Source organism: Macrobrachium nipponense, chromosome 9 (genome assembly GCF_015104395.2).
Source record: "Macrobrachium nipponense isolate FS-2020 chromosome 9, ASM1510439v2, whole genome shotgun sequence".
NCBI classification, from domain to species: Eukaryota; Metazoa; Arthropoda; class Malacostraca; order Decapoda; family Palaemonidae; genus Macrobrachium; species Macrobrachium nipponense.
The window spans coordinates 65728369-65753940 of NC_061110.1; the positions used below are offsets into that span (position 1 = coordinate 65728369).

Sequence of the window (25572 nt, forward strand, 5' to 3'; positions counted from 1 at the left end):
CAGATAAACAAGACAAAGTCAAGACTCACTCCGGAGTCCCATTTTCAATGGCTGGGCATTCAATGGAATCTATCCTCTCACACTCTGTCAATTCCGGTAGCCAAAAGGAAGGTAATAGCGAAGTCAGTGAAGCAATTTCTAAGGTACAAATATGCTTCAAGGAGAAACCAGGAAAGAATCCTAGGTTTCCTTCAGTTTGCCTCAGTGACAAACATCCTAATGACAGCCAAACTGAAAGACTTAACCAGGATCTGGCGCTCAAGAGCAAATGTCAGATCCAGAGACAAGTTGTCAGCAATACCGCAAATTCTCCGAAATCGTCTGCATCCTTGGACAAAGATGAAGAATCTGTCCATGTCAGTGCCTCTTCAATTCCCTCCTCCGGGAATCACTATCCACACAGACGCTTCATTAAGCGGCTGGGGAGGATATTCTCAGTTCAAGAAAGTTCAAGGAACGTGGTCACCCCAATTCCGCCAGCTCCACATGAATGTATTGGAAGCAATGGCAGTGTTCCTGACTCTGAAGAGGCTCCTTCCACCAAAGAACTCTCATGTAAAGTTAGTTCTGGAAAGCGCAGTAGTAGTTCACTGCATAAACAGAGGAGGCTCCAAGTCAAGACACCTGAATCATGTCATGGTAGCCATCTTTTCCCTGGCGGACAAGTTCAGTTGGCAACTCTCCTCCACCCATCTGGCCGGAGTGAGGAATGTTATAGCAGATGCTCTATCCCGTTCAGTCCCACTGGAGTCGGAATGGTCGCTGGACAACAGTTCGTTCCAATGGATACTCCGGAGGGTACCAGGTCTACAAGTAGATCTTTTTGCCTCTCAAGCGAACCACAAACTTCCTTGTTATGTGGCTCCCAACCTGGACCCTCTGGCCTATGCCACAGACGCTCTATCCATAGACTGGAACAACTGGGAAAAGATTTACATCTTTCCTCCGGTGAATCTTCTCCTGAAAGTTCTGAGCAAACTCAGGACTTTCAAGGGTCAGGTGGCTCTAGTAGCTCCGGACTGGCCGAAGAGCAATTGGTACCCCCTGCTGCTGGAATTGGGTCTTCGTCCCCTTCGGATTCCCAATCCCAGACTCTCCCAGTCGGTACAAATGAAGACTGTGTTCGCTTCCTCAGGAATTCTCAAAGCCCTAACTTTATGGACTTCATGAAGTTTGCGGACAAAAGAGGGATGCAAATATAGATCCACAAAATATCCTCTTCTTAGAATCAGATAAAAGGGATTCAACTTTGAGGCAGTATGACGCTGCAGTTAAAAAGTTGGCATCTTTCCTGAGAGAATCGGACATTAAAATCATGACAGTCAACTCAGCTATAGCCTTTTTTTCAGATCCTTATTTGAAAAAGGGTTCGCAGCTAACACTATTACGACAAACAAGTCAGCCTTGAAGAAGATCTTTCAGTTGGGTTTTAATATAGACTTAACACACTCCTACTTTTCGTCTATTCCCAAGGCTTGTGCTAGACTTAGACCTTCCGTAAGGCCTACTTCAGTGTCATGGTTTCTAAATGATGTTCTAAAACTGGCTTCAGATACAGATAATACGACATGTTCATTCATAATGTTCTTAAGAAAAACATAATTTTTATTAAGCTTGGCTTCAGGAGCTAGAATTTCAGAACTGTCGGCGCTATCCAGAGATTCGGGTCATGTAGAATTTCTCCCCTCTGAAGTTCTGCTTTCTCCGGATTGCAGCTTTTTAGCAAAAAATGAGGATCCTTTGTTGAGGTGGGAACCATGGAAAGTCATTCCCCTTCCCCAAGACCTTTCTCTTTGTCCAGTGATGGATGACCTTACGAGCCATTCTGTCTAGGACATCCTCCTCCTCTTCGGGTCCCCTCTTTAGGAGAGAAAAAGGTGGTACCTTATCAATTAAAGGTATAAGGCAACAGATCCTATACTTTATTAAACAAGCTAACCCTGAATCTTTCCCTAAGGCACACGATGTCAGGGCAGTGGCCACCTCAATTAATTATTTTCAACATATGAACTTTGATGATTTGAAAAAATATACTGGATGGAAATCGCCGACAGTATTTAAGCGTCACTACTTGAAGTCTTTGGAATCTCTGAAATTTTCAGCAGTTGCAGCGGGTAACATAGTTTCCCCTGACTCTGCCCAGTAGTACAATTGAAGATCCAGATCTCCTTTCTACCTACCTTACCTAACAGTTTGTCTAGCCTACCATATTGCTCTCTACACTTCATCTCGAGTCTTAGCTGCTCTCATGATTGCTTAGTGGTGTGTCCCTTATTTTTATGCTAGGGTCACCCACAAATGTTTGTATATATTATCATTAAGAGTGTGGTCCCCTTATTTTTATGCTAGGGTTCCACACTCCCATTATCAATGGTTTATTGCCTTAAGGATTGTATTTGTGAACTCATTGAGTGTGTTGTTTATGTTATTTTTTCCACACACATGTTAATTTACATATTCATACTTGTAACTTATTTAAATACTTTTGTAAATATTTATAGCTGTAAGTTACATTTATTTTGTTATTCCTTACTCAGAAATTGTCTGAAGATTTTGTATGAATATTCCAATTTTGTTTCAATTATAGTATTTTAGTTAAGTTTTTAGTTTTATTGAGACCCTCCATTCTTTTCAATCTTGTGCTAATTCTCTGGTATTATTTCCGCGCAGCGACACGAACTGAGCCCAGAAAAAGGATTTTGACATAGGAAAAATCTATTTCTGGGTGATTGGTTCGTGTCGCCCAGCGAAATCCCACCTCTTCCCAACCCTTCGCCCAAGATTGATTGCTAACTTCAGGATGGCCACCAGAGGCGCGGCAGTCGGCTTGGCGTGGGTTGCAGTAGTAGTAGTTGCCGCCCCGTTCTGTGGGTCGGCTCTCTCCTTGAGGGAGTTTGTTGTGGGAAATTTCTAAATGGCAAGAAGTTCGTGGTAGTGGTCTCACTCGCCCTAGTGACCATACCGACACCCTTCTTTTATTTTGGGTGAGCGAGTCAGTTATACTGACCTCTTCTTTATTTTGTTTATTCTCTGGTATTTGTTAGATCATTTACCTAAGAAATAATGAACTAAAGGATTATTTCGCTGGGCGACACGAACCAATCGCCCAGAAATAGATTTTTCCTACGTCAAAATCCTTTATACAGACTACCGTGACATCACCAAACCTACAGTCTCAATTGCATGTGCATACTATTGTGTGCAATGTAATAGTAGTTACACTATTCTACAAACTACTCACATATTTTATATATGTATGCTCTACACTCATCATAAAACAGTTTACTTACTGTTTTTCTGCGGAGCCTATCTCCAAATATATGTAGTACAGTGGACCCCCCGTATTCGCGTTCTCCGGATTCGCGGACTCACACATTCGCGGATTTCTCTCGGGAATGTTTCCCTGCATTATTCGCGGAAAATTCACGCATTCGCGGTATTTTTCTATGAGAAATATCCACAAATTCCTGGTTTTTGTTATCAATTTCATCATAAAATGCACTTTTTGTTATAAAACTATTAAAAAAACGCAGTATGAAATTTTTCTGTGGTTTTTCTTAAGTTTTAACTAACAAAATAGGCTGTTTTTAGCATTTTTATAGGGGTTCCAAACATTCGCGGATTCTAACTATTCACGGGGGGGTCTGGTACGCATCCCCCGCGAATACGGGGGGACCACTGTATATTGCAGAAAATTAACTACCACATGAATTTTTTTATATTGCAAAATTCACTAATGAAACTGTATTTTCATATTTATTTTCATGACAAAATAAAGTTTTTATGATAAAAAAATCATTTACTAGTTTTTAAATATAGTGGACCCCCATATTCTTGTTCCAACTACTTACGGATTCTAACTATTCGTGGGGGGAGGGGGTCTGCAAATACAGGGGGACCACTGTAATAATGTTAATGTAAACAGCACAACATCGATAAAATGCTAAGTTAAATTCCCACAAAAACACAACCTCTCTCTCTCTCTCTCACACACATAATGAAATAAAACAGCAACATTTAAAAACACCTTTTTTCACCTACAAAATAAACTACAATATTAATCTATTATTGTGAAAATAGATAAAAGAACAGATTGTCCCTGACATTTACTGTAGGTACAATCGGCAAGAAAAATGAAGATACAATTTTCTTAAAACCTTCGGACACATATTGCTCAATAATGCCACACCTGGCAACTCTAGAAAGGGGCTGGAGCTTCCAAATCATCGTGTTTGTTGCTTTCTAGATTTTCAGTACATAACTTTAAACCATATAGATTTTGTAGAAGTCCTATAATCGTATATACTTTAACGTAGTTACAGGCTCTATATTATTTGTTAAAAGTTAGTTTGGTAACATCAGTTCAGAGTAAAATATCGATCACCCTTCTTTAAAACCTACCATGAAACTTTACTTATAAGTGATGGTTGACACTAAAATAGTGTAAAGTTCAAGCATAATTGGAAACGGACCTTAAATAATGAGAGAAAATGTTTTAAAATTCGGGCAATACTGGTGGAAATCATGAGGAAGGTGCTACAATACAGTATGAATGCAATATTATGATGAGAGAGAGGAGAGAGAGAGAGAGAGAGAGAGAGAGAGAGAGAGAGAGAGAGAGAGCTTAAGTCTATCTAAAGAGATACATACTTAATTCATTATATTTATGATAACATTTTTTCAAATATGATTTAAAAGTTGAGAGAGAGAGAGAGAGAGAGAGAGAGAGAGAGAGAGAGAGAGAGAGCTTAAGTCTATCTAAAGAGTATACATACTTAATTCATTATATTTATGAATGACATTTTTTTTCAAATATGATTTAAAAGTTGAGAGAAGAGAGAGAGAGAGAGAGAGAGAGAGAGAGAGAGAGAGAGAGAGAGAGAGAGAGAGAGAGAGAGAGAGAGCAAAATCTACATCATATTTTCTTTGAGAGATTGAGTGATGATATATATTTTCAAAGAATGCTTTAGAAGTGGAGAGAGAGAGAGAGAGAGAGAGAGAGAGAGAGAGAGAGAGAGAGAGAGAGAGAGAGAGAGAGAGAGAGAATTATATTATATTGTGATGGGGAAAGGCACAAGAAGAGTGGTGAGTTGGTTCACAGATACAGTGGAACCTCGACATACGAAAGTCCCAACTTACAAAAAATTCAAATTGCGAAAGCAAATACAAAGATTTTTTTTTCTCTGCCTTGAAAATAATTCAGGTTACGAAAGGTTGTTGCTGTAAAGTCCCGAGATTCACCCGGACCACCGATAACAATTTTAAAACTCGCTACCATCCTCCCGCTCTCCCATTGGTTCCTGATGCTAGTCACCGCCATAAGATCCTGCTCTCCTATTGGTCAGCATCTTTCCCATCGTGCTCTACATAAAGGCATTCTTCGGACACTACGTCGCACCAGCGTTATTGTATGCACATGGAATTTGTTCGTTCACATATATGATTTCGTTTGTTAACATAACTTCGTATTAGTGATTTCGCTTTGTACTTTATCGTGTTGTGTGAGAACTTAATTAGTATACTACATAACTTAATTACGTACAGTATAATCATGGGTCCCAAGAAAGTTGCTGAAGTTCACGGAAAGAAAAGGATGCTTTCTATGGAGACAAAAATGGAGATTATCAAGAAGTATGAAGCTGGCATGCAGTTGAGTGTGATTGCTAAGGAATACGGCTGAAATCCGTCGACGATAGGCACCATACTTAAGCAGAAGGAAGCCATCAAAGCAGCTACACCTTCCAAGGGCATCACTATTTTGTCCAACAAGAGGAGCCATGTGCACGATGAGATGGAGAGGCTGCTTCTTATCTGGATAAAAGACAAAGAAATCGCTGGCGATACGATAACTGAGACGGCAATCTGCCACAAGGCCAGCGCTATTTTCGGCGATTTGATTGCCCAGGCCGAAGACGACAGAGGAGAAGGGACATCGACGTTAACCCCAAACTTCAAGGCTTCTCGTGGGTGGTTTGAAAAATTCTGGAAACGGACTGGCATCCATTCGGTGGTGCGGCATGGGGAGGCGGCCAGCTCGGACGAAATGAAGATCAACGAAGGCTACAGTTCTCAGCAAATCTTCAACTGTGATGAGACTGGCCTTTTTTGGAAAAAAATTCCTCGTCAGACGTACATCACAGAGGAAAAGAAGAAGCTACCCGGGCATAAGCCTATGAAAGACAGGCTTACGCTTGCACTTTGTACCAACGCCAGTGGGGATTGCATGGTGAAGCCCCTACTTGTCTATCATTCTGAGACTCCTTGAGCCTTCAAGGCCCACAAAGTGCTAAAGGAGAAGCTTCCAGTGTGTAGAGGGTTAACGCAAAAGCCTGGATAACGAGACTTTTGTTCACGGAGTGGATAAATCTGTTTCGGCCCGACAGTGAAGAAATTCTTGGGAGAAGCGCCTCCCTCTGAAATGTCTGCTGTTATTGGACAATGCCCCTGCTCACCCTCCTGGCCTCAAGGAAGATATCCTAGCAGAGTATTCTTTCATCAAGGTTCTTTATCTTCTGTCTAACACCACCCCTCTCCTCCAGCCCATGGACCAGCAAGTGATATCAAACTTCAAGAAGCTGTATACAAAACATCTTTTCAAGAGATGTTTCGACATCACCGATACCACAAATCTCACCTTGCGTGAATTTTGGTACGATCTTACTCATCGATCAAGCTTGGCAGGAGGTTTCGAGGCGAACCTTGAATTCTTCGTGGAGGAAACTCTGTCCTGATGCCGTATCCGCCTGAGACTTCGAGGGATTCGACGTGGGCGAAGCTGATGCAGATTCAGAAACAGTTGACGATCCTGAAACTGTTTAACAATCAGATCTTGACGAGATTGTTGCACTCGGCAAGTCCATGGGGCTGGTCGTCGACGAGGACGACATCAATGACCTTCTCGAGGAGCACCAAGAGGAGCTTATGACGGATGACCTGAAGGAGTTGGAGACCATGCAACATAACGTCGTTCAAGAAGAGTTCTCTAGCATCGGCGAGGAGGAGGACAACGACTCTATGACAATGGCAGAAATTAAGGATGCACTAGCTGCTTTTCATAAAGTGCAATCATTTGTAGAAAAGAGACACCCTGAAAAGGCTTACACAGGCCGTATGCTTGCGCAGTTCAATGATGTTTGCCCGAGTCGTTTCAGGAACATTGTGAAAAGCAGGTAGAAGCAATCTTCCTTGGATAGTTATTTTTTAAAGAGGCCTTTAGTAGGAGTAAGCAAACAGGAAGATCCAGGTGATACTACGAAAAAACAGAAAGTTGAAAGTGGTGAAGAAATTGGAATTTTGTAAAAAAAAAAAAAAAAAATATGTAAAGTATAAAAAAGTAAAAAAAAAAAAAAAATTGTAAAAATAAAAAAAGACAAAAAAATAAGAAATTTATAATTTTAAGTTTTTTGTAAAGTTTAGTGTTAATGTTTCCTGACATTTTTTTAATGTTTCGTAAAGTTAAGTGTTCAATTTTTCTGTCATTTGTCCTCCTCCTCTGTCGCCACTTTCGGAGATCGCCTCACTCAAAAGGTAAGGTTCTACATTTTTCTACATATGTACGTACAGTATTTCTTGTATACTATGTACACTAATACACTATTTACATGTATGTAGTACATATTAGTAGTATATGTAGTTTAAGTTAGGTACTGAATGGTCCAAATTGTTGTAATTCATAGTTTGTTGGTCAATTTAGCTTTATTACAAAATTTACTAGGGAGGTTTTGTAGGGCTTGGAACGAATTAGGCAATTTACATGCAAAATGTGGTTCAAGATATGAAAAAATCAGGTTACGAAGGCCGCTTCGGAAAAGATTAATTTCGTATCCTGAGGTACCACTGTACTTGGGAAATGTTGATGTGACTGCCAAGATTGTGCTGCACTATGCTAGATAGAATTTGAAAGGACCATAGTATTCAAATTAATTCTCTAAGAAATTCATAACCTAATCTTGTGATCTAAGCATTACAATTACATAACACAGATTATTATTATTAATGGTTCAGAGAGTGAAACCTATTCATATGGAACAAGCCCACAGAGCCATTGACTTGAAATTTTAGCTTCTGAAGAATATCGTGTTCATTAGGAAGGAATAAGATGAGGTAAAGGGAAATACAGAGAGAGGAGATACCACTTATTAAAAATGCACAATAAATTAATAAATAAACAAAAAGATAAAAATGTATCAAAATGGAAGGAGAAGAGTATTAGGGTAATGATGCTCTGGATCTTTGCTTGAACTTCCAACATTCCAGTTGCTTGACTTCCTCTGAGAGGCTGCCACAGTCCAAAGGTGAGAGGAACCAAGGTCCTTTGGAACTGAGAACTTCGACTGCTGTTTAGCAAATCTGGTTGCTCTTAGCAGGAAAAGGGGACCAGGGATCAATTATGAATGTGAAAGATCTCTTGAAATACAATTTATGAAAAAGTGACAAACACGAGACCAACTGTCAGTGGTCCAAGTCACAGAGGCATCATGAGGGTTGTTGGTACCCAGGGGCAAAGTCTTTTATGGAGCCCTAAGAGGTGGAGGCCAGGGGGAAGACTATTTTCATTTGAGCGTGCTAATCTTGGCAGGAAATGTTTGCCTTCATTATCTTAGATATACTGCGTTGAAAACAAAATACTATAATTTGCATAATCATATTCTAGAATGATAGAACACAAACCGAATTTGCAAACTGAAATAGTTTATTTTACATATAATAGATATACTGTAATTAAATAATCATTAGCCCTCATAAATAAATTCCAAAATATTGATAACTAAAATGTAGATTACAGTAAAGCATCACAGTAACCTGTAACTCTTAATAACCAAAGACAAAGGGCAAATTACACCATTTTGACTAAAAAAGGAGTTAAACATTAGGGAATACAGGGACTAAGAAAATCATGAAAATGCACAATTTGTTGCCAGCATAGAGGTTACTACTAGGAAAATAAAATTTTTGTGGTAAAGACTGGATAGTTACAATGCCTGAAAAGAAAACTGATAAGAACAAAGATGAATGAGTTCACTAACTTTTCTTTACAGAATGTTGAACATGCATCAAAATCATGAAAACAAAATGATTAAAGCGACAGATGGTTAGGATGATCAACCATATGCAAGGAAATAAAACGGTATACAGGTATTAGAATGTATTGGTAATTAGACAGATACTAATAACAGAAAACGTAGACAAAGAAAAGGATTGACAATGAATTGTAGGACATTAAGTATTGATGCATGTTACAAAGTGTTTACAGTTTTATCTTTCTAGCTTTTACAGCCGCAAATTTGTCTATCATGTCATGAAAGTTTATTTTGTTTTCAATCTCTTGCTCTACACTTAGAAGAGTTAAAGCTGACAATCTCTCTTGACCCATAGATGTTTGCATGTGCAACAAAATAAGTTTCAACTTACTAAATGATCGCTCACAACTAGCAATTAATACTACAGTGGTCAGCAGTATCTGAAGGGCAATTCAAAGGTTTGGGAAAACACTTTCATCCCCATATCGTACGATGAAACAAAGTAATTCCTGTGGGTTAGTGATCAGAACATCATCACGTGTTTCAAGCAGCATTCTGCAATCTACAATTTTGCTGAACAGTTCCAAGCCATCTAAGTCAGTGTCATAGAAACATGCCACATTAATGCACCTTTCTTTTTTGTATGCTTCATTGGTTATAGATAGCAACTCCTTAATATAAAAAAAGTCAAACTTTGAATCCAAGTCATGCAATCTCACAAACCTTTCGCCAAATTCATTATGCATTCTACTAATACGTAGTACCTTTTAGCAGAAGTTGCATCTCATTTTCTGCTCAGAGGCCTACATCATCTCCAGTTTCACCAGGCATTTTTTCTTCACTCTACATCATCTGGCAATTCTCACATCCCAAGCATGACAGAGCTCCTTTGCTTTTTTGATAGATATCTGGCAGTTATCCTCCTGATTAGCAAGGAAATAAACTTGCAATGCCTGAATATCTTGTGCTGCCTCATGGAAATTCATTTTTAGATTCTGCAGCCACTTCTGGATTCTGTCATTCTTGGCAAGTAAAGTGTTCCAGAAACTTAGTGAAACAAAGAAATCAAATGTCAAAATTCTGCTCAATAGCTGTGTTGTTTCACCTCTGGTATCTGTTGTCTCATTCAAATCACTTTCAATGGTCTCTATAAAAGTTGGACCAAATCCCCCACATTTTCATGTATGGGTCAATCTACATCAGCTCTAGCACTCCAGCGTGTTTCAGATTCAACTTTCACAGATATATGCAAATTCTTCTTTAATCTCTCTCATCATCAGGTTAACCTTCAAAAGAAAACACACTGCCTGCACAGTTCCAAAAATGTGACCATGACCACCTCATGACTAGCGGAATGAACCCCAGCCAAATTTAGTGAGTGGTTGTTACAGTTCACACATATGTAGCAAGTCTTTGTTGTACTCCTGATGTGTCCAGACATGACAGCAGCATTATCATAACACTAAGAATTAACACAATGATTGCATTAATGAACATTAAAGGAAGTCAATCTTCATTAAATATAAAATATGTACTGAAAACTCATAAAAACTTAAAGATTCTAAGTTACTGGTTTTATCACCCCATTTCCCCCAAAATAGATGTCTTCCCAACTTCAATTTGGCACCCCCTCAATACTGCACCACTCTATCTAAGAGATAAATCTCTGGCAGAAACAGACATCCACACTGGAGAACAGTATTCTAGTAATGGGAGTACAAATGACCTAAACCTGTTACACTGATTTTATCAGTTATAAATATATAATGCCTTACGAAAAATGCCTAACTTCGTGCATTATTTGCTGAAATCTTCATTAGGTGTTTCTCAAAAGTTAGATTTGAGTCAAAGGTTACAGCTAGAATAGTTAAAAGCTTCAGATCTATCCAGCAAAGTTCCATCTGTCTGAACGGGAGGATGGGGTGGAAAATCTGTACAAGATCTGCTAATCAACAGTGTTTTCATTTTACTGGCGTTCAGTCTCATACCCAAACCGACTACACTATTCCCTGATCCAGTCCTTGTCCCAATCAAAGCTGAACAATCTGGTTTCCCAGGCCAACAACTATGTCACTTGTATACACTAAAAATAACAGTGGACCAAAATGTTCATGATACTCTCCAAAATTTAACAAAAGAGCAAAGAATTATGTCATAAGGGAAGTAAACTAATTTTGTTATGATAGAGAATAAGAAAATATTTTACCTCATCAGAAATTTTGTACCTGAGAAACATGAAAAATAAAGCTAATGACTATTAACTAACATTACATACAATGATTATGGACCTTGATTAAATTCATGTTATTTATGTTATTTAATACTATTTTATATTTGACAGAACTGTGTGAAAAGGACAGGAAAGCATGTTTGTTTAAAGAATAAAGATAGATACGTACTAGGAGATAACTTCAAGTACACACTATGAGATAATTCAAGCTTATGAGCACTGATGTGGTCTGTAAAGGGGTTTTCCACTGAAAAGAGGGATAGTGTATACTTTTGATTCTAGAATCATTTGGATGACTAATTTTTTCTGCTGCAGTATCTGTAATTGATCATGCACTTTTTGTCCATAAAGAATACTGCAAATACTGGTTGGTAAAATCTTAACAAAATCAGTTTCTAGGCCAACATATAACAATAACATCACTATTGCATACTTACAGGTGCTATTAGCTGGTCAGTTGTCACTTCACTGATGTCTCCTGGAAGTATCGTAATTTTGTGCTGGAGCTTATTGATGCTAATGAAATCCTCTATGACTTTTCTAGTACCTGGACCCTCTGTCATATAAACATGCTGGGCTCCTAAATCAATAAAAAAATTTATAAGGTTACTTCATTAGTGATGAAAATATTATATTCATAAAACTGTATTGTACTTAAAATGAGTGCATAAAATATGTGAACAAGCATATGTACAGTGTATAGTACCCCAAAATGACAGAAAAAAACTGGTACAGTAACATGGATTTTTTTCAACTTCTCTCAAAATTTACAGGATATTTTCCCTTTACTAGTTAAATGAACCTCTATGTTTTCCCTTTGGTTAAATGCACTATCTTGAACAATCTGCCCACATGAGCACAAATTACTCTACAGTAAATACATGAACTGGATGGTAGGGTTGTGAAAGTGTGTAATTTGGAAGTGTTACACTAAGGCTGAAAGTGCTAGACAGAAGATGTGAAAGATACATTCAAAGGAAAGACCTTCATATCCAAGAAGTGTGATAGTGCATGCAAAACAGAAGTGAATCTCACAGTGTATGTATAAGAATTCAATACTGATAAACCCTCTGAGGAGGAGTATGGAATGGATAATTTTGTGGAATTTTCATGCACATTTAGTTCATTCATGACTTGGCAGTTACAGTTTGACTGTGGAAGTGATCAGTCTTGCTTTTAGGAACCACCCCCTAAAAGAGAAAACAGCTTATGTTCCGAAAACATCAATTTCTCTCAATCAAAAATATAGGGCAAGATTGTTTACCTGCAAAAACTTCCTGCAAATCTAATACAGATAGACTAGTAACTATCTTTAGAAATATAAATGTAAGAGCATCAAAGAAGCTTTGTTTCCACAAAGTACTTATGAAAAAGTAACAAACTGGTTAATCACTACGTATACCTACCTAACTTAGCAGCAACTATTGCCATAAGACAACAATCTCCAAGAGTAAGACAAATACTGTCTGGGGTAATAAGTTTCTCTAGAACACGAATGTATGTTTTTAACCTTCTTGGATCATTCAGCTGCCCTATTCGCGTTCTAGACGACACAATATGAATACCGCATTCACAAACAGGACGATCCATATAGATCTCTTTACTGAAAAAAATACAACATACATGCATATTATGCTATGTTACCACTTGGTATTGCAAATATCTTCTACTGAGAGACAGGCATCCTTATTGTTAACAATAAAACTGTATTCAAAATGCTGGGCCATTCACCTTTATTTGTTTCTACTCTTAAGTTTCTGGGTATGAAGGTCCTTCTACTCCAATATCTATTCTGGTCCATACCTTGTTGGTTTCCTCTCCTATTCTGTTGGTTTTCCTCTCCTAATCTTTCTGAACACTTCAAAAGTATTCACAAATTTTACTAACCTATCAGACTTCATTTTCTCCATTTTCAACCTAAACTTAATACAATTCATAAATAATTTCCGCTGACATTCTACAGTCTTCCAATATAGTACTACTATACAAACATTAATAGCTTCAACCTTTTATCTTTCAACAGAGTGAACATGCACACTTAGCTTTCCAAAGGTAACAGTTGACTACACACAACAATATCTTCTTACATTCCAGCTTTGGCTTTCATAGATGCTCCTCTTCCACATGTTTTGCATAAACCCACCTACACCCTTACTTCATTTTTATTTTATGACTCACATATTAAAGGTTATCTCATTCTAGTATGTTCTTCATTTACTCCCAGGCATCAATAAGAATAAATGGCTGCTATTCCTCTACTATAAACATTACCAATAATTGCTCCCCTTCCAAGTTTTCCATACTGGCTAACTCCACCCTTGCTACAAGTCACCTCCAACTTCTAGGCCTCCAGCTATTCTTTGAAGCATCTTCCCCATTGCTAGTATGTCTGATATGTATTATACACTGTGTATAATACTTATCAGAGCAGAGTAATAGCCCAAATAAAAAAAAGTTTTGTGTGCAAATAATAGCTGTTAACCTGAAATATTAAATAGTTAAATAGAGTATATCCTTGTTTCCATCCACTTACTCACAAAAGTTATTCCATATCTATATTTTCTAACTAGATATGCTCTGTTATAAACAATCCAGCCACTCAATTTCCCTGAGTACCATGTATCCTCAACAACCCTGATACTGTATCTACCACAAGATTTTCTATGTCTCTGAATATCAAAATCTGAATTTCCCCTTAACTCTCAAAATCCTCACACAACTATTTCATAACAAACACTAATCCACACACCCTCTTCCTTGCCTAAACTTCATCAACAATGCTCTCAGCCTTTCAATCCTACAATCATCTGTCATTCTTTCTTGATAAAAATTGTAAAATGCGCTTTCCCACTATAATTAGAACTATTAACCTCTTCATTACCGAAAGTTTGTTTGGAGGTAGGTGGGTACCACCATTCAAGTCTACTACACCGCACCGGGTGCATAAAGGTGGTACGCATAGTACCAACAAAACTCCTCTTTTCAGATAGGGACTTCCAATCATTCTGTAATTTCGGTTTGAAGAGTTTGGAGCAAAATAAACAGTATGACACGATGCCAGACGTATGATGAACCCAAAAAAATATTATTACTGCTTATAGTAGTGTGTAGGTGACAGATGAACTGCGTCTCAACAAAAAATCACAAAACCAGACAAGCGTAAACATGTAATAACTTCTACCCAAGTAAAAAACCAGTTGTATCATCATTTACTGTATTTATTTATTTATTCACTTATTACATTTCACAAAAAGAATATGAACACCAGATAAATGAAGGTAGAAATAAAGCCTTATAGTAACTTTATATAATTTATATATAAAAAACCAAACCAGAGAAAAAGCGAAAAAGCGATTTTTTCTGAGGACAAGAAACTTGAAAAATTAGTTTAGATACCCCTGATGCCCCTAAAGTTGTTTTCTGTGATGAAACTAATCTTAGAAAACGTAGAAAATGACATGGACCAATTTTTGAAAGATATACTATAAAATTTGCGATTTCCATATTTATTGGCGGGGCTTTCGCTTTAGTTTTTGCTTTTTTTTTTTTTTTTGTTGTTATTACATGCTTATTTACTGTTCTATTTTGATAATACTTTATGTGCATGTTCCAGGTGCGATATACCAACATTCTGTAAGACCGAATTTCTATTCAAGACCGTAGTTTTTCTCACCGACCACCAGTGTCCCTTGTACAAGGGACACTGAGTTTCACATTTTTTTTCATAAAATCATTTATTTTCCCTGTAGGATGATAAAACTAACAGAGAATATGCGTTATTATAGTGCTAATAATACCTGATAATTTCATTAGCCTGTCTTGATTAGTGTATTTTTGGCAAATATTTTTACGATCGGCACCCCTCCAAACTGGAGTCACTACCGAGAGATTCAGTTCGGCAGCGAACGCAATGTTTACATTCTGCTCACCCACCCGGTAAAGAAGGGGTTAATACCCCTATAATTCCTACACTCACCTCTGTGACCTTCAAACAATATATATGTGACCTACAGCATGTCTTGATGCATCAATACATGAATTTACAACAAATAACATTTTGCTAAGATATCCTAGCACATCCTTATCAGTTCCATGTAAACATACCATTTGGTATGTTTTTACTTAACAGCATAAATTTGTAAGTGTAAAATAGTCAGATAGTACTTTCATTTATACAAATCCCATAAAATGTGTAATCCTTAAGTACCAAGAGAGTAGTACTTTTATATCATAAGTTACACACATCCCAACTTGTTGATTAAAAAAAAAAAAAAAAACTCACACTGATAATTTCATTATATCATAAACGTTACCACTACTAACACAAAAACATGGAAAAATACATAGAAATGTCACACGTTATTTTTCGCAAGATAAATACGTACACCAAATGTACGTAACTTTTGGACTGGCTTTGATACCTAATGCATTATTTTCACATGCTAATTATAAGTCACTGGGAGCACACTGATGTCTCGATTTCACACAATTTTCAAATCAAAATAGTAAAACCATCACCTCTACATAGGTTACATGTGTGCGTGCATAAATTCCAGACAGTTTTTTCTCCTAACAGAAGAAACAGTACAACTATCAGTGTCAAAGAACAGCAGATGCATCACTGAGGTCTGGAACATAGAACTGGCTCATTCTCTCTGTCTGCTGACCTAGTCACAGTTCACAGCCTTTCTTTTACTGTTATACTCCTATGCATAAATGCTCTGGTGAAGAGGTTTTCAAATGCAGTAAAAGTTCTCTAAGTGTTGAAATCCCTAGTTGCACTCTTAAAGATAATTTGGTAGTTTTGCATTCTACAAGAGTTGCTTTGCTTTCCATTCTACAAGAGTTGCTGCACTTCATTCTACATGAGTTGCTTCACTTTTTCATCCAAAAGTTGCTTTGTTTCTTCTAAATCTGTTCCCAAATCAGGTTATCCTTTCTGGCTGGGTGTAAGTTTTACTCTTGTGAATGTTTCCTTCTGTTTAATGTGATTTTTAATTTATTAATACCCATACCTTTATCAGTATTTGATGTTTGTTTTAATTGAAATGCTATCTGCTGGAGAACAATAATGGTTCTCTTAGGCAGTGAGTGTTAATCCATTAAATTCCAAGTGTGCTCTCCCTATACGGTCCATGTAATTGTCTTTATAATGTTGGCCAAGGTAGTCCTAGAGGACGAGGAGTTCCCTTGTAGTCAGTTACAGAATAGTGGCAGAGGTTAGGATGGAGAGTAGGTGAAACTTTGCATGGGACTCAGAAGTGGTGGTTCCGTCTAGAGATTTTTCCTATAGGAACACCAAACTGCTAAGGAATCACATATTGTGGGGAAGGATAGGTGTTGCCCATATTTTTTACAGTATTTTCAGTCACTGGGATGGCTAAAATGAATGGCTTTATTTCTTTCAGTTGAAAGTCTACCATCACAAGACAAATGTTTTGAAGGTGAAGGGAAGAAGACTGGGGCCACCTGTAGAGAATTTTGGCTTTTCAGGATTGTTGATGTGTAATAGTTTTAGTTTTTTAAAATGGAAAAATGTGGTTTTTGTATTCCTATTGTAGGAGGGAGCATGCACCATTTCATTTTGGGAAAGGCAGGTCTGCCCTGAAGTTCAAGACAATCAATACTACAGAAGCAGGAAGATCTTACCTCTTTGAGTAAGGTCTAACTCTAAAAGGGATCTAAGATACCAACTCAACTTCTTAGACTTGAACCTTTTGTTAGCAGGCTCCAGGATCTAGAAGGAGAATCCATTTCTATGTAGGTGACCTTTGAAAAATAAAATCAATCAAATCTAAGACTGTCCTGAATTTCTCTCTTCCTTTTATTAAATCTCCAAGAGAAAATCCTTATGGACAGGCTATAAACCCAGAGGGATCCAAGGGAAAATAAGCCTTCAGAGAGATAAGTTGTAGGAAAAGGTGATTAATAAATATGAAAGAATAGGAAACAAACTGATACATCTAATTTCACGATACATCTGCAGAAAGCAGGATTAAGGGTGCTCCTCACATGCAGTCTCCAGTTTATGACGGACTCGGCTTACAACATTCAGAGTTTACAACGCTCTTCAAATATATTCATCAAAAATTATTTCCCAGTTTAGAACACCAATCTGATGGAAGAAACATGGCTCCAAAATGACGTAATGGTCAAAATTTGGAGGTTTTTGATGAAGAACTCAAGACAGCCAAAGGAATAATAGTTACGTTTTCTTAAGAATTTTGACATTATTTTGGGTCACTATGATTTTCAGCTTACAACGTGGTGTCAGAATGGAATCCCCGTCGTAAACTGGGGACTGCCTGTATGTATATACGTATATGTATGTACAAATCTTTAAATCCACATTAAAAAGGTGAGTGAAAAACTGGGGACCTGGAACAAGTACTTTCATAGTTTATACTACATTTTCAAATTCACACTCAATACGTATACAGTGGTTCCCCCCCATATTCGCGGGGGATGCGTACCAGAACCCCACCCCCATGAATAGTTAGAACCCGCAAATGTTTGGAACCCCCAAGAAAAACCCAATGAAAATGTTCATACTTGGTTTTTCTAATAGTTTTATCACAAAAAGTGCATTTTATGATGAAATTGATAAAAAAACCAGGAATTTGTGGATATTTCTCATAGAAAAATACCTCGAATGCGCGAATTTTCCGCGAATAATGTGGGGAAACATTCCCGAGAGAAATCCGCGAATGTGTGAGTCCGCGAATTCAGAGAACGCGAATACGGGGGGTCCACTGTAATAGAAGTTGACAGACTCTTATATACAAAAACAGAAAGGGGGCCGGGGTTACAGTTTGTTCATCTGTGTGGTGTGTTCTTTAAGCAAAAGAGACAAGAAAAGAGGATCAAGGGACAATCCAGGATGGAGATTTAAATTCCTTGTTGACGTGACTTAACAAAAATGGATTCCAACAGATTCTTTTTGTAGTGATCTTTGGCCCTGCAGATTATTGAATAATTATCCCAGTTAATAACATGGCCTGTTTTAAGCCAATGATCTGCAATGCCTTTATTCATTAAGCCTCTGTACCCATTTTAAAAACTATTGATATTAACTTAGTATTTAAATATATTTTGAAAAATAAACTAATTAAGAATAGTCCATCAAATTCAAACAATATTGTATAAAATATTCCTTGTAAAGAATGTAATAAATTTATACAGGCGGTCCCCGGGTTACGACGGTTCCGGCTTACGACGTTCCGAGGTTACGACGCTTTTTCTTAAATATTCAATGGAAATTCCGTCCTGGGTTACGACGCTTGTTCCGAGGTTACGACGCTGACGCTTCCGACGCTCCGAGTTAACGACGCTTTTAAAAAACGCATGCTATGATAAAAATCCTTTATAGTTTAGCACAGTATATAATAAAAATATGTTTTTGGTTACATTACAACAAAAATTTTGAGGTTATGATGATTTTTGACACTTTTTTTTTTTCATATTTTTTTAATTTTTTTAGTGACGCCGCATATGCGGAACTAGTTTGCGGGCGAATGAATACACTAGCTTGGGATGCGCAGTTTAAAACAGTCCAAAAGCGCAAATATAATGAAAAATCATTGCTTGTTTCCAGTACATAATTAAAAAAACTAAGTTTCTGGTTAGATTACAACACAAATTCCAAGGTTACGACGTTTTGTTATGCTTTTTAACGATACCTCATATGCAGAACTAGTTTTTTGAGCGGAGGTGCATAAATTAATTAACGCTATTAAACTGTATGGTAAATTGACCGAACAACGACCTCGGACGGTCGAGGACGCCAAGCGTAACAATACGAAAGGACGCCACTTCAATCGCGTGTCTGCCTGTTCAGTCGGTTGTGTGCTAAGACGTTGCTGAAATTCCTTGCCATTTTCGCAAATTTACAATGGCTCCTAAACGCCAAAGTACTTCCTCCGTATAGTTCAAGATCCAAGAAGAGGAAGGTCATCACGATGGAGGTCAAATATGACGTGATAAAGCGTTCGGAGAAGGGAGAAACTAACACCGAAATAGGCCGTTCTTTAGGCTTGAGCAGGACCACGGTGGTAACCATTGTGAAGGACAAGGAACGTATTCTGAAGCATGTTAAGGATGCTGCACCGATGAAGTCAACGGTGATAAACGAGAAGCAACGTAGCCAGAGCATTGTTGAAATGGAGAAATTGCTCATGATCTGGCTGGAGGACCAGAACCAGCGACGTGTTCCGGTGAGCTTAAGTGTGATCCAGGAGAAGGCTAGAGCGCTGCATGAGGCAGTAGTGAAAAAGTTTGGCGAAGGCAGTGCTGGTGGTGAATTTTCCGCGAGTAGAGGTTGGTTTAACCGTTTTAAGGCTCGTGCAAATTTGCATAATGTGAAGCTGCAAGGTGAAGCTGCTAGTGCTGATAGCGAAGCAGCAGAAAGTTTTCCAGGTGGTTTGGCTGAGATAATTAAGGATGGTGGTTACACGGCTGACCAAGTCTTTAATGTGGATGAGACTGGATTATTTTGGAAAAGAATGCCAAATCGAACGTACCTTTCCAAGGAGGAGAAGTCAGCACCTGGCCATAAAGCTGGAAAGGAGCGACTGACTTTGCTGTTTGGGGCCAATGCAAGTGGTGATTTGAAACTGAAGCCCTTGCTGGTGTATTTGGCCGAGAATCCCAGGGCTTTCAAGGGCATTTTCAAGAGTCAACTCCCTGTGATTTGGAAATCAAACAAGAAGGCTTGGGTTACCTTAATGGTCTTCGAAGATTGGTTCAATGACCATTTCGTGCCAGCAGTGGAGCGGTATTTGACTTCGAAGGGTCTGCCTTTTAAGGCCCTCTTAGTCCTGGACAATGCCCTGGTCACCTTCAAATTTGAGCGACATGCATCCTAATGTGAAGGTGGTGTACCTCCCACCAATACCACATCGCTGATACAGCCAATGGGACCAGGAGTAATAGCTAATTTCAAGGCTTACTACCTTAGAAGGACCATACGTTTTGCTTTGAGGGCCATAGAAGCTAACAAGGAGTTGACACTGAAGCAATTCTGGAAGGGCTACAACATTGCTGATGCAGTGAAAAAAATTGCAAGTGCTTGGGACGAGGTGAAGACGACCACTTTAAATGGGGCCTGGAAGAAACTGTGTCCACAGTTTGTGCACAGTTTTGAAGGCTTTGACCAGGCAGAAGACGTCGAGACTGTGACGAGGAAGATCGTAGGGCTAAGCAAGAGGCTGAAACTAGATCTTGAACCTGATGATGTAACAGAGCTGCTGGCTTCCCATGGAGAGGAATTGTCTGCAGAGGACTTACTTGAACTTGAACAACAAATGATTGAGGAAGAGGAGGCGGCACCAGAGCCAAAACCCAGGTCATTAACTGTGAAAGGCTTGTCAGAGGTTTTACTCATCTGGAGAGAGCCTTGGCTTCTTTTGAGGCAGAAGACCCTAACGTTTCTAGGTTTGACAAAATCAAGAGAGGAATCATGGATTTGGTGACTTTCTACAAGGAGACCCTGAAGGAAAAGCAGACGAAGAGAAGTGTGCAGTCCAGGCTTGACACTTCCTTTCACAAGTCTCCAGTACCACCACCTCCCACTCCTAGTCCTGGTAAGGAATTCTGAACTGTTTTACTAATTTATGTGTTTACATAGTGTACATATTAAAATGTGTTAATTTTTTAATGTAACAACTAAATGTAAGAGTAAATTGTAACTTCATTAATTTTCATCATTTGTAATTTTATTGCAGAAGTGGTGACAGTTCCAGATCCCCCTGTACTACCTGTGACAGTTCCAGATCTCCCTGTACTACCTGTGACAGTTCCAGATCTCCCTGTACTACCTGTGACAGTTCCAGATCCCCCTGTACCTGGACCCTCTGTATCAGCCCGCCCACCTGTACGTGTACAATCAGTAAGCAATTTCATTTTTCTCATTTTCATGTTGGAAATTGTTTACACCCTACATACATACGTACACTAACTTACATAGTGGTACAATGTGTTTGATGTTGCATAACCTTATTATTTTTTTTTTTTTCATTTCAGGACCCCTTTGATAGTGACAGTGACCCAGATGACCCTGAGCCTTTCCATGGTTTTGATGCCTCGCCCTATACATCAGGTAAGGAATCCTTAACAAATTTGTATAAAATGTTTTATAAATTGCTAATAGAAATTTTATTAAAAGTGTACATATGCTACAATTACATCCACCTATAATATATTTATGTACCCTATCATTCTTTCCAGATCTAGATGTTCCCTCATCAGTTGATACGAGTATCACCTCTCCAGAGCCCAAATCAGTTGATACGAGTAGTATCACCTCTCCCATTCCTTCAGGTAAAAGAATTCTTCATTTTTTATATTGAACATACGTATTACACACTACATATGTCAAACAGTAATAACATGTGCAGTAGTTACAGTAGTAGTAACTATCATTTTATATATTTTTTATCATTCCAGACTCCCAAGCACCTGCCCATCCCACTCCATAGCCCAGCCACCCACTCTCATGTACCATATGGCCATCCCAGTAAGCAAGCCAACCACTAGAATTTGGTAAGGACATTTTTTTTTATTAATGTTTTATTATTACATATGTAATAACCATGTTATGTATGTAACATACATACTACAATCATATGTACTATTACATTATCATTCCAGACTGGCATGCACCTGTGACTTACATAAACCAGACCTCTACATAGCCTACATGTCTTCATTTTGCTGAAGGTAAGGAATTCTCAGTTGTGTTTAATGTTTGCATACGTACAATAAATTTTGTACACCTAAGTGGTTACATACTGTCCTTTAATATTAATTCTTCATTCCAGACTGCCCATCATCCTAGCCTGTTATCTGTGATAAAGCACACTGAAGTTAGGTTTGGAATGCATCCTTATCATGAATGCTCTACACCTCCACCTCCATCTCCCACAACCTAGGTAAACAGCTTTGAGACTCACTAAAAGTTGGTAAGTTATGTAAGGAATTTCTAAATTAAGTTTTATACTACATGTTATATGTGATATTAAACCACTGTATGGTGCATATTACTGTATGTAACTTACTCTGCATAGAGGACTTACTGACAAAATTATTTTTTGTACATTCCAGAGTCCCCTGAATGATGTAGGCTATGGGGCCACATAAGACTTTGTCCATCCAGGGTTACATTGAACGACAACTTTAAACTAAAAGTAAGGAATTAATTAACATACATTAACTCTTTTAGTACTCTTGATATATCTACAGTAATTAACATATTGCATTCACAACTTTCTGTAGTGATATTTTGTACACTAATTTTGTTACTTTTTCCTTCCAGAACCAACATTTTTCACACAACTCCAGGTTGTTACTAACAAATTACTACTACAAGTGTCATCAAGGGATAACTACAAGTAGAAGCACCATTTTTGGATGGAAAAAACCCTTCAGGAAAGTATACGTATCACATGTAACATGTAGTGTAACAAAGTATGAACAGTAAGGTTTTTACATACAGTAGTATTACATACGTACATAACTTTTTTTTACAGGAATTTCCAACCAAGTTTGATTATGTACATACATGTTATAAACCACTGAAAGAATGTACGTATGGTACTGTATGTAACTTACTAAACATACATAACATGACTTAACTTTGATACTTTTTTGGTACATTCCAGAAAACCAGGACCCCCTCCATGATGCAGGCTATGGGGCCACCCATAAAACTTTGTCCAGGGTTACTACATAACATAAAGGTAAGAATTATACATAGTAGTAAACATACATTAAGTAAGTTTTATACGTACATACTAAAAAAAAGTGACCAAGATCTCTCACATGGGATAAGTGATCAAGGTCCCTCATGGAATTACGTACATACTGTACACTCCCTGCTGAACAGGGGTGTAGACCAATCATTTACTATGCATACCAGTTGATATTAAACCACTGTATGGTGCATATTACTGTATGTAACTTACTATGCATAGAGTACTTACTGACAAAATTATTTTTTGTACATTCCAGAACCCCTGAATGATGTAGGCTATGGGGCCACATAAGACTTTGTGCATCCAGGGTTACATAGCACGACAACTTTAAACTAAAGGTAAGGAATTAATTAACATACATTAACTAAGTTTTATACATGTTATATATGTGACATTAAACCACTGTATGGTGCATATTACTGTATGTAACTTACTATGCATCGAGTTACTTACTGACGATACTAAATTATTTTTTGTACATTCCAAAGAACCCCCTGAATGGATTGTAGGCTTATGGGGCCACAATAAGACTTTGTGCATCCAGGGTTACATAGCATGACAACTTTAAACTAAAAGTAAGGAATTAATTCACATACATTAACTTTTTTACTCTTGATATAACTCAAAGTAAGGAATTATAACTAAAAGTAAGGAATTAATTAACATACATTAACTCTTTTACTCTTGATATCTATAATTTACATATTGCATTCAGGACTTTGTGTAGTATTTTGTACTAATTGTGTTATACTTTTACCTTTCCAGAGCTACCAGACTGGGATTTTAGTGTACTCCAGGATCTACCAAAGGATTACTACATACATACTACGTAGTGTACAGTGCATAATATAGTGTTTAGTGTATAATCTAACCTAAGGATTAAGTGTAGTACATTGTGCTTTATAGTGTCACAAGAGTTTAATAAGAATTATACCTTCAAGAACCATCCTTTGCCATTGAAATAACCACACTACACATCATGCAATACTTGCATGTCACCAGGTAAGGTCTCTCTAACTTTTTCTTAGTTTAAGGCATATTTCCAAGTGTCGTTCCGGCTTACGACGATTTTCGGCTTACGACGCGCCTCAAGAACGGAACCCCCGTCGTAACCCGGGGACTGCCTGTATAGGGCAAACATCGAAAGATCTAAAGGTGAGATGCTCTCACCACTAATGTGCCATATCAAGAGGCTTAGCAAATAATGGTATTGCAGATCATTGACTCAAGACATGCCATGCTATTAACCAGGATAATTCCTCTGTAATCTGCAGGGTCAAAGATCACCGCTAAAGGAATCTATTAGAATCCATTTTTATTGAAGCCATGGCAACAAGGAATTTGTCTCCATCCTGGATTGTCCCTTGATCATCTTTCCTTGTGTCTTTAGCTTAAAGAACATGCTGTCCCCTTTCTGTTTTTGTCTAAAAAGCTCTGTCAACTTCTATTATATTCAGTGTGAGCTTGAAAATGTAGAATAAACTACGAAAGTACTTGTTCCAAGTCCCAAGTTTTTCACTCGCCTTTCTACCATAGATTTAAGGATATTCCCAAGCAAGTGTTCCTTCGTGCTAAATTGGATATGGATGCCACACGAAACTTTCTACTCCTGTTCCCTTTTCTGGCAAATGTTTTCTTCAATTTCCAAAGGACTTTGGATAAAGCAAATAGTACTCAATTGCGAAGAAAATTCCTACAAAAGTGTCTACAAGATCAGGTTATTTTCAAGAAATTGAAAAATGACAGATTTAATTTCATGAACAAGATTCCCCTGGATTGGAGAACAGTGCTATTGGACAAAATTTATAATCTTTGATTCAATGTACCCTACCTAGTGCATCATCTGGATCAAAAATTAAAAAGCCTCATTGAGATAAGTGACTGGAATAACAAACAAAGATGATTGTGTAATAAACCTTTCATGCAAAGAACTGAATGAGAATCTTAAATGTGCTTTAGGTTATGGTTTATTGTATGCCATTAGTGATGAAGTTTTGTGCACAAAAATCATGTCACAAATAGTATCCAAACTGGAAAAGATAAACACAAATATATCACCTTCAATCAATTTAGTTTAAAGGCCTTTTTTTCGGATTACTTGAAATACCTAATAAAATGGTGAATTTCCCAAAAACATTCATAGATGCAATCTAAGAAACAAAGAAAGATAAAAGTTTGCACATTATGTATTAAAGCTGACAAATCCAATAGTTTTGTAGTAATTGATAAAATTAGTTATGTGAAAAAAATTAAAAACTTATTATCTAACTCTGGAGCTTACAAAACACTGCGGAAAGATCCATTAGCTGATGTCATAAAAAGTTTCAATTCTAAAATAAAAACTACATATACTAAAGGAATTCAGTTCAATAAAAATGAAAGTGCCGATGATTGGCCCATCTTTACCTTACATGTACAGATTAATCAAGACCCATAAAAGAGATTTCTCTATTCGTCCCATTATCAGTTCAATCGGTTCTATTAGCTATAAATTTTCTAAATATCTAGTTAAATTACTATCACCTATCTTGGGTACTATTTCAAATTCCCATTTACAAAACTCAGTTGATTT

General features: G+C 37.6%; 1 protein-coding gene and 2 long non-coding RNA genes across 9 annotated transcripts in view; 2 read left to right on the plus strand and 1 right to left on the minus strand.

The window, feature by feature from the left end:
* LOC135218426 (protein arginine N-methyltransferase 7-like) overlaps positions 1-25572 on the minus strand; it is a 261517-nt gene that overhangs the window by 41914 nt on the left and 194031 nt on the right. For all 7 annotated transcript variants that reach the window (XM_064254737.1, XM_064254738.1, XM_064254736.1 and 4 more), the window contains exons 10-11: positions 12657-12853; positions 11688-11830 (exon numbers count right to left, since the gene is read on the minus strand). In XM_064254737.1, the coding sequence (XP_064110807.1) occupies positions 11688-11830; positions 12657-12853 (340 nt within the window). The remainder of the gene's footprint in view (positions 1-11687; positions 11831-12656; positions 12854-25572) is intronic.
* On the plus strand, positions 20663-22175 carry LOC135218429 (uncharacterized). The gene is made up of 6 exons (XR_010315321.1): positions 20663-21136; positions 21271-21346; positions 21475-21567; positions 21694-21789; positions 21898-21966; positions 22068-22175. It is a non-coding gene; the product is annotated as an uncharacterized LOC135218429 (long non-coding RNA).
* Positions 22182-22815, plus strand: LOC135218430 (uncharacterized). The gene is made up of 3 exons (XR_010315322.1): positions 22182-22208; positions 22351-22433; positions 22562-22815. It is a non-coding gene; the product is annotated as an uncharacterized LOC135218430 (long non-coding RNA).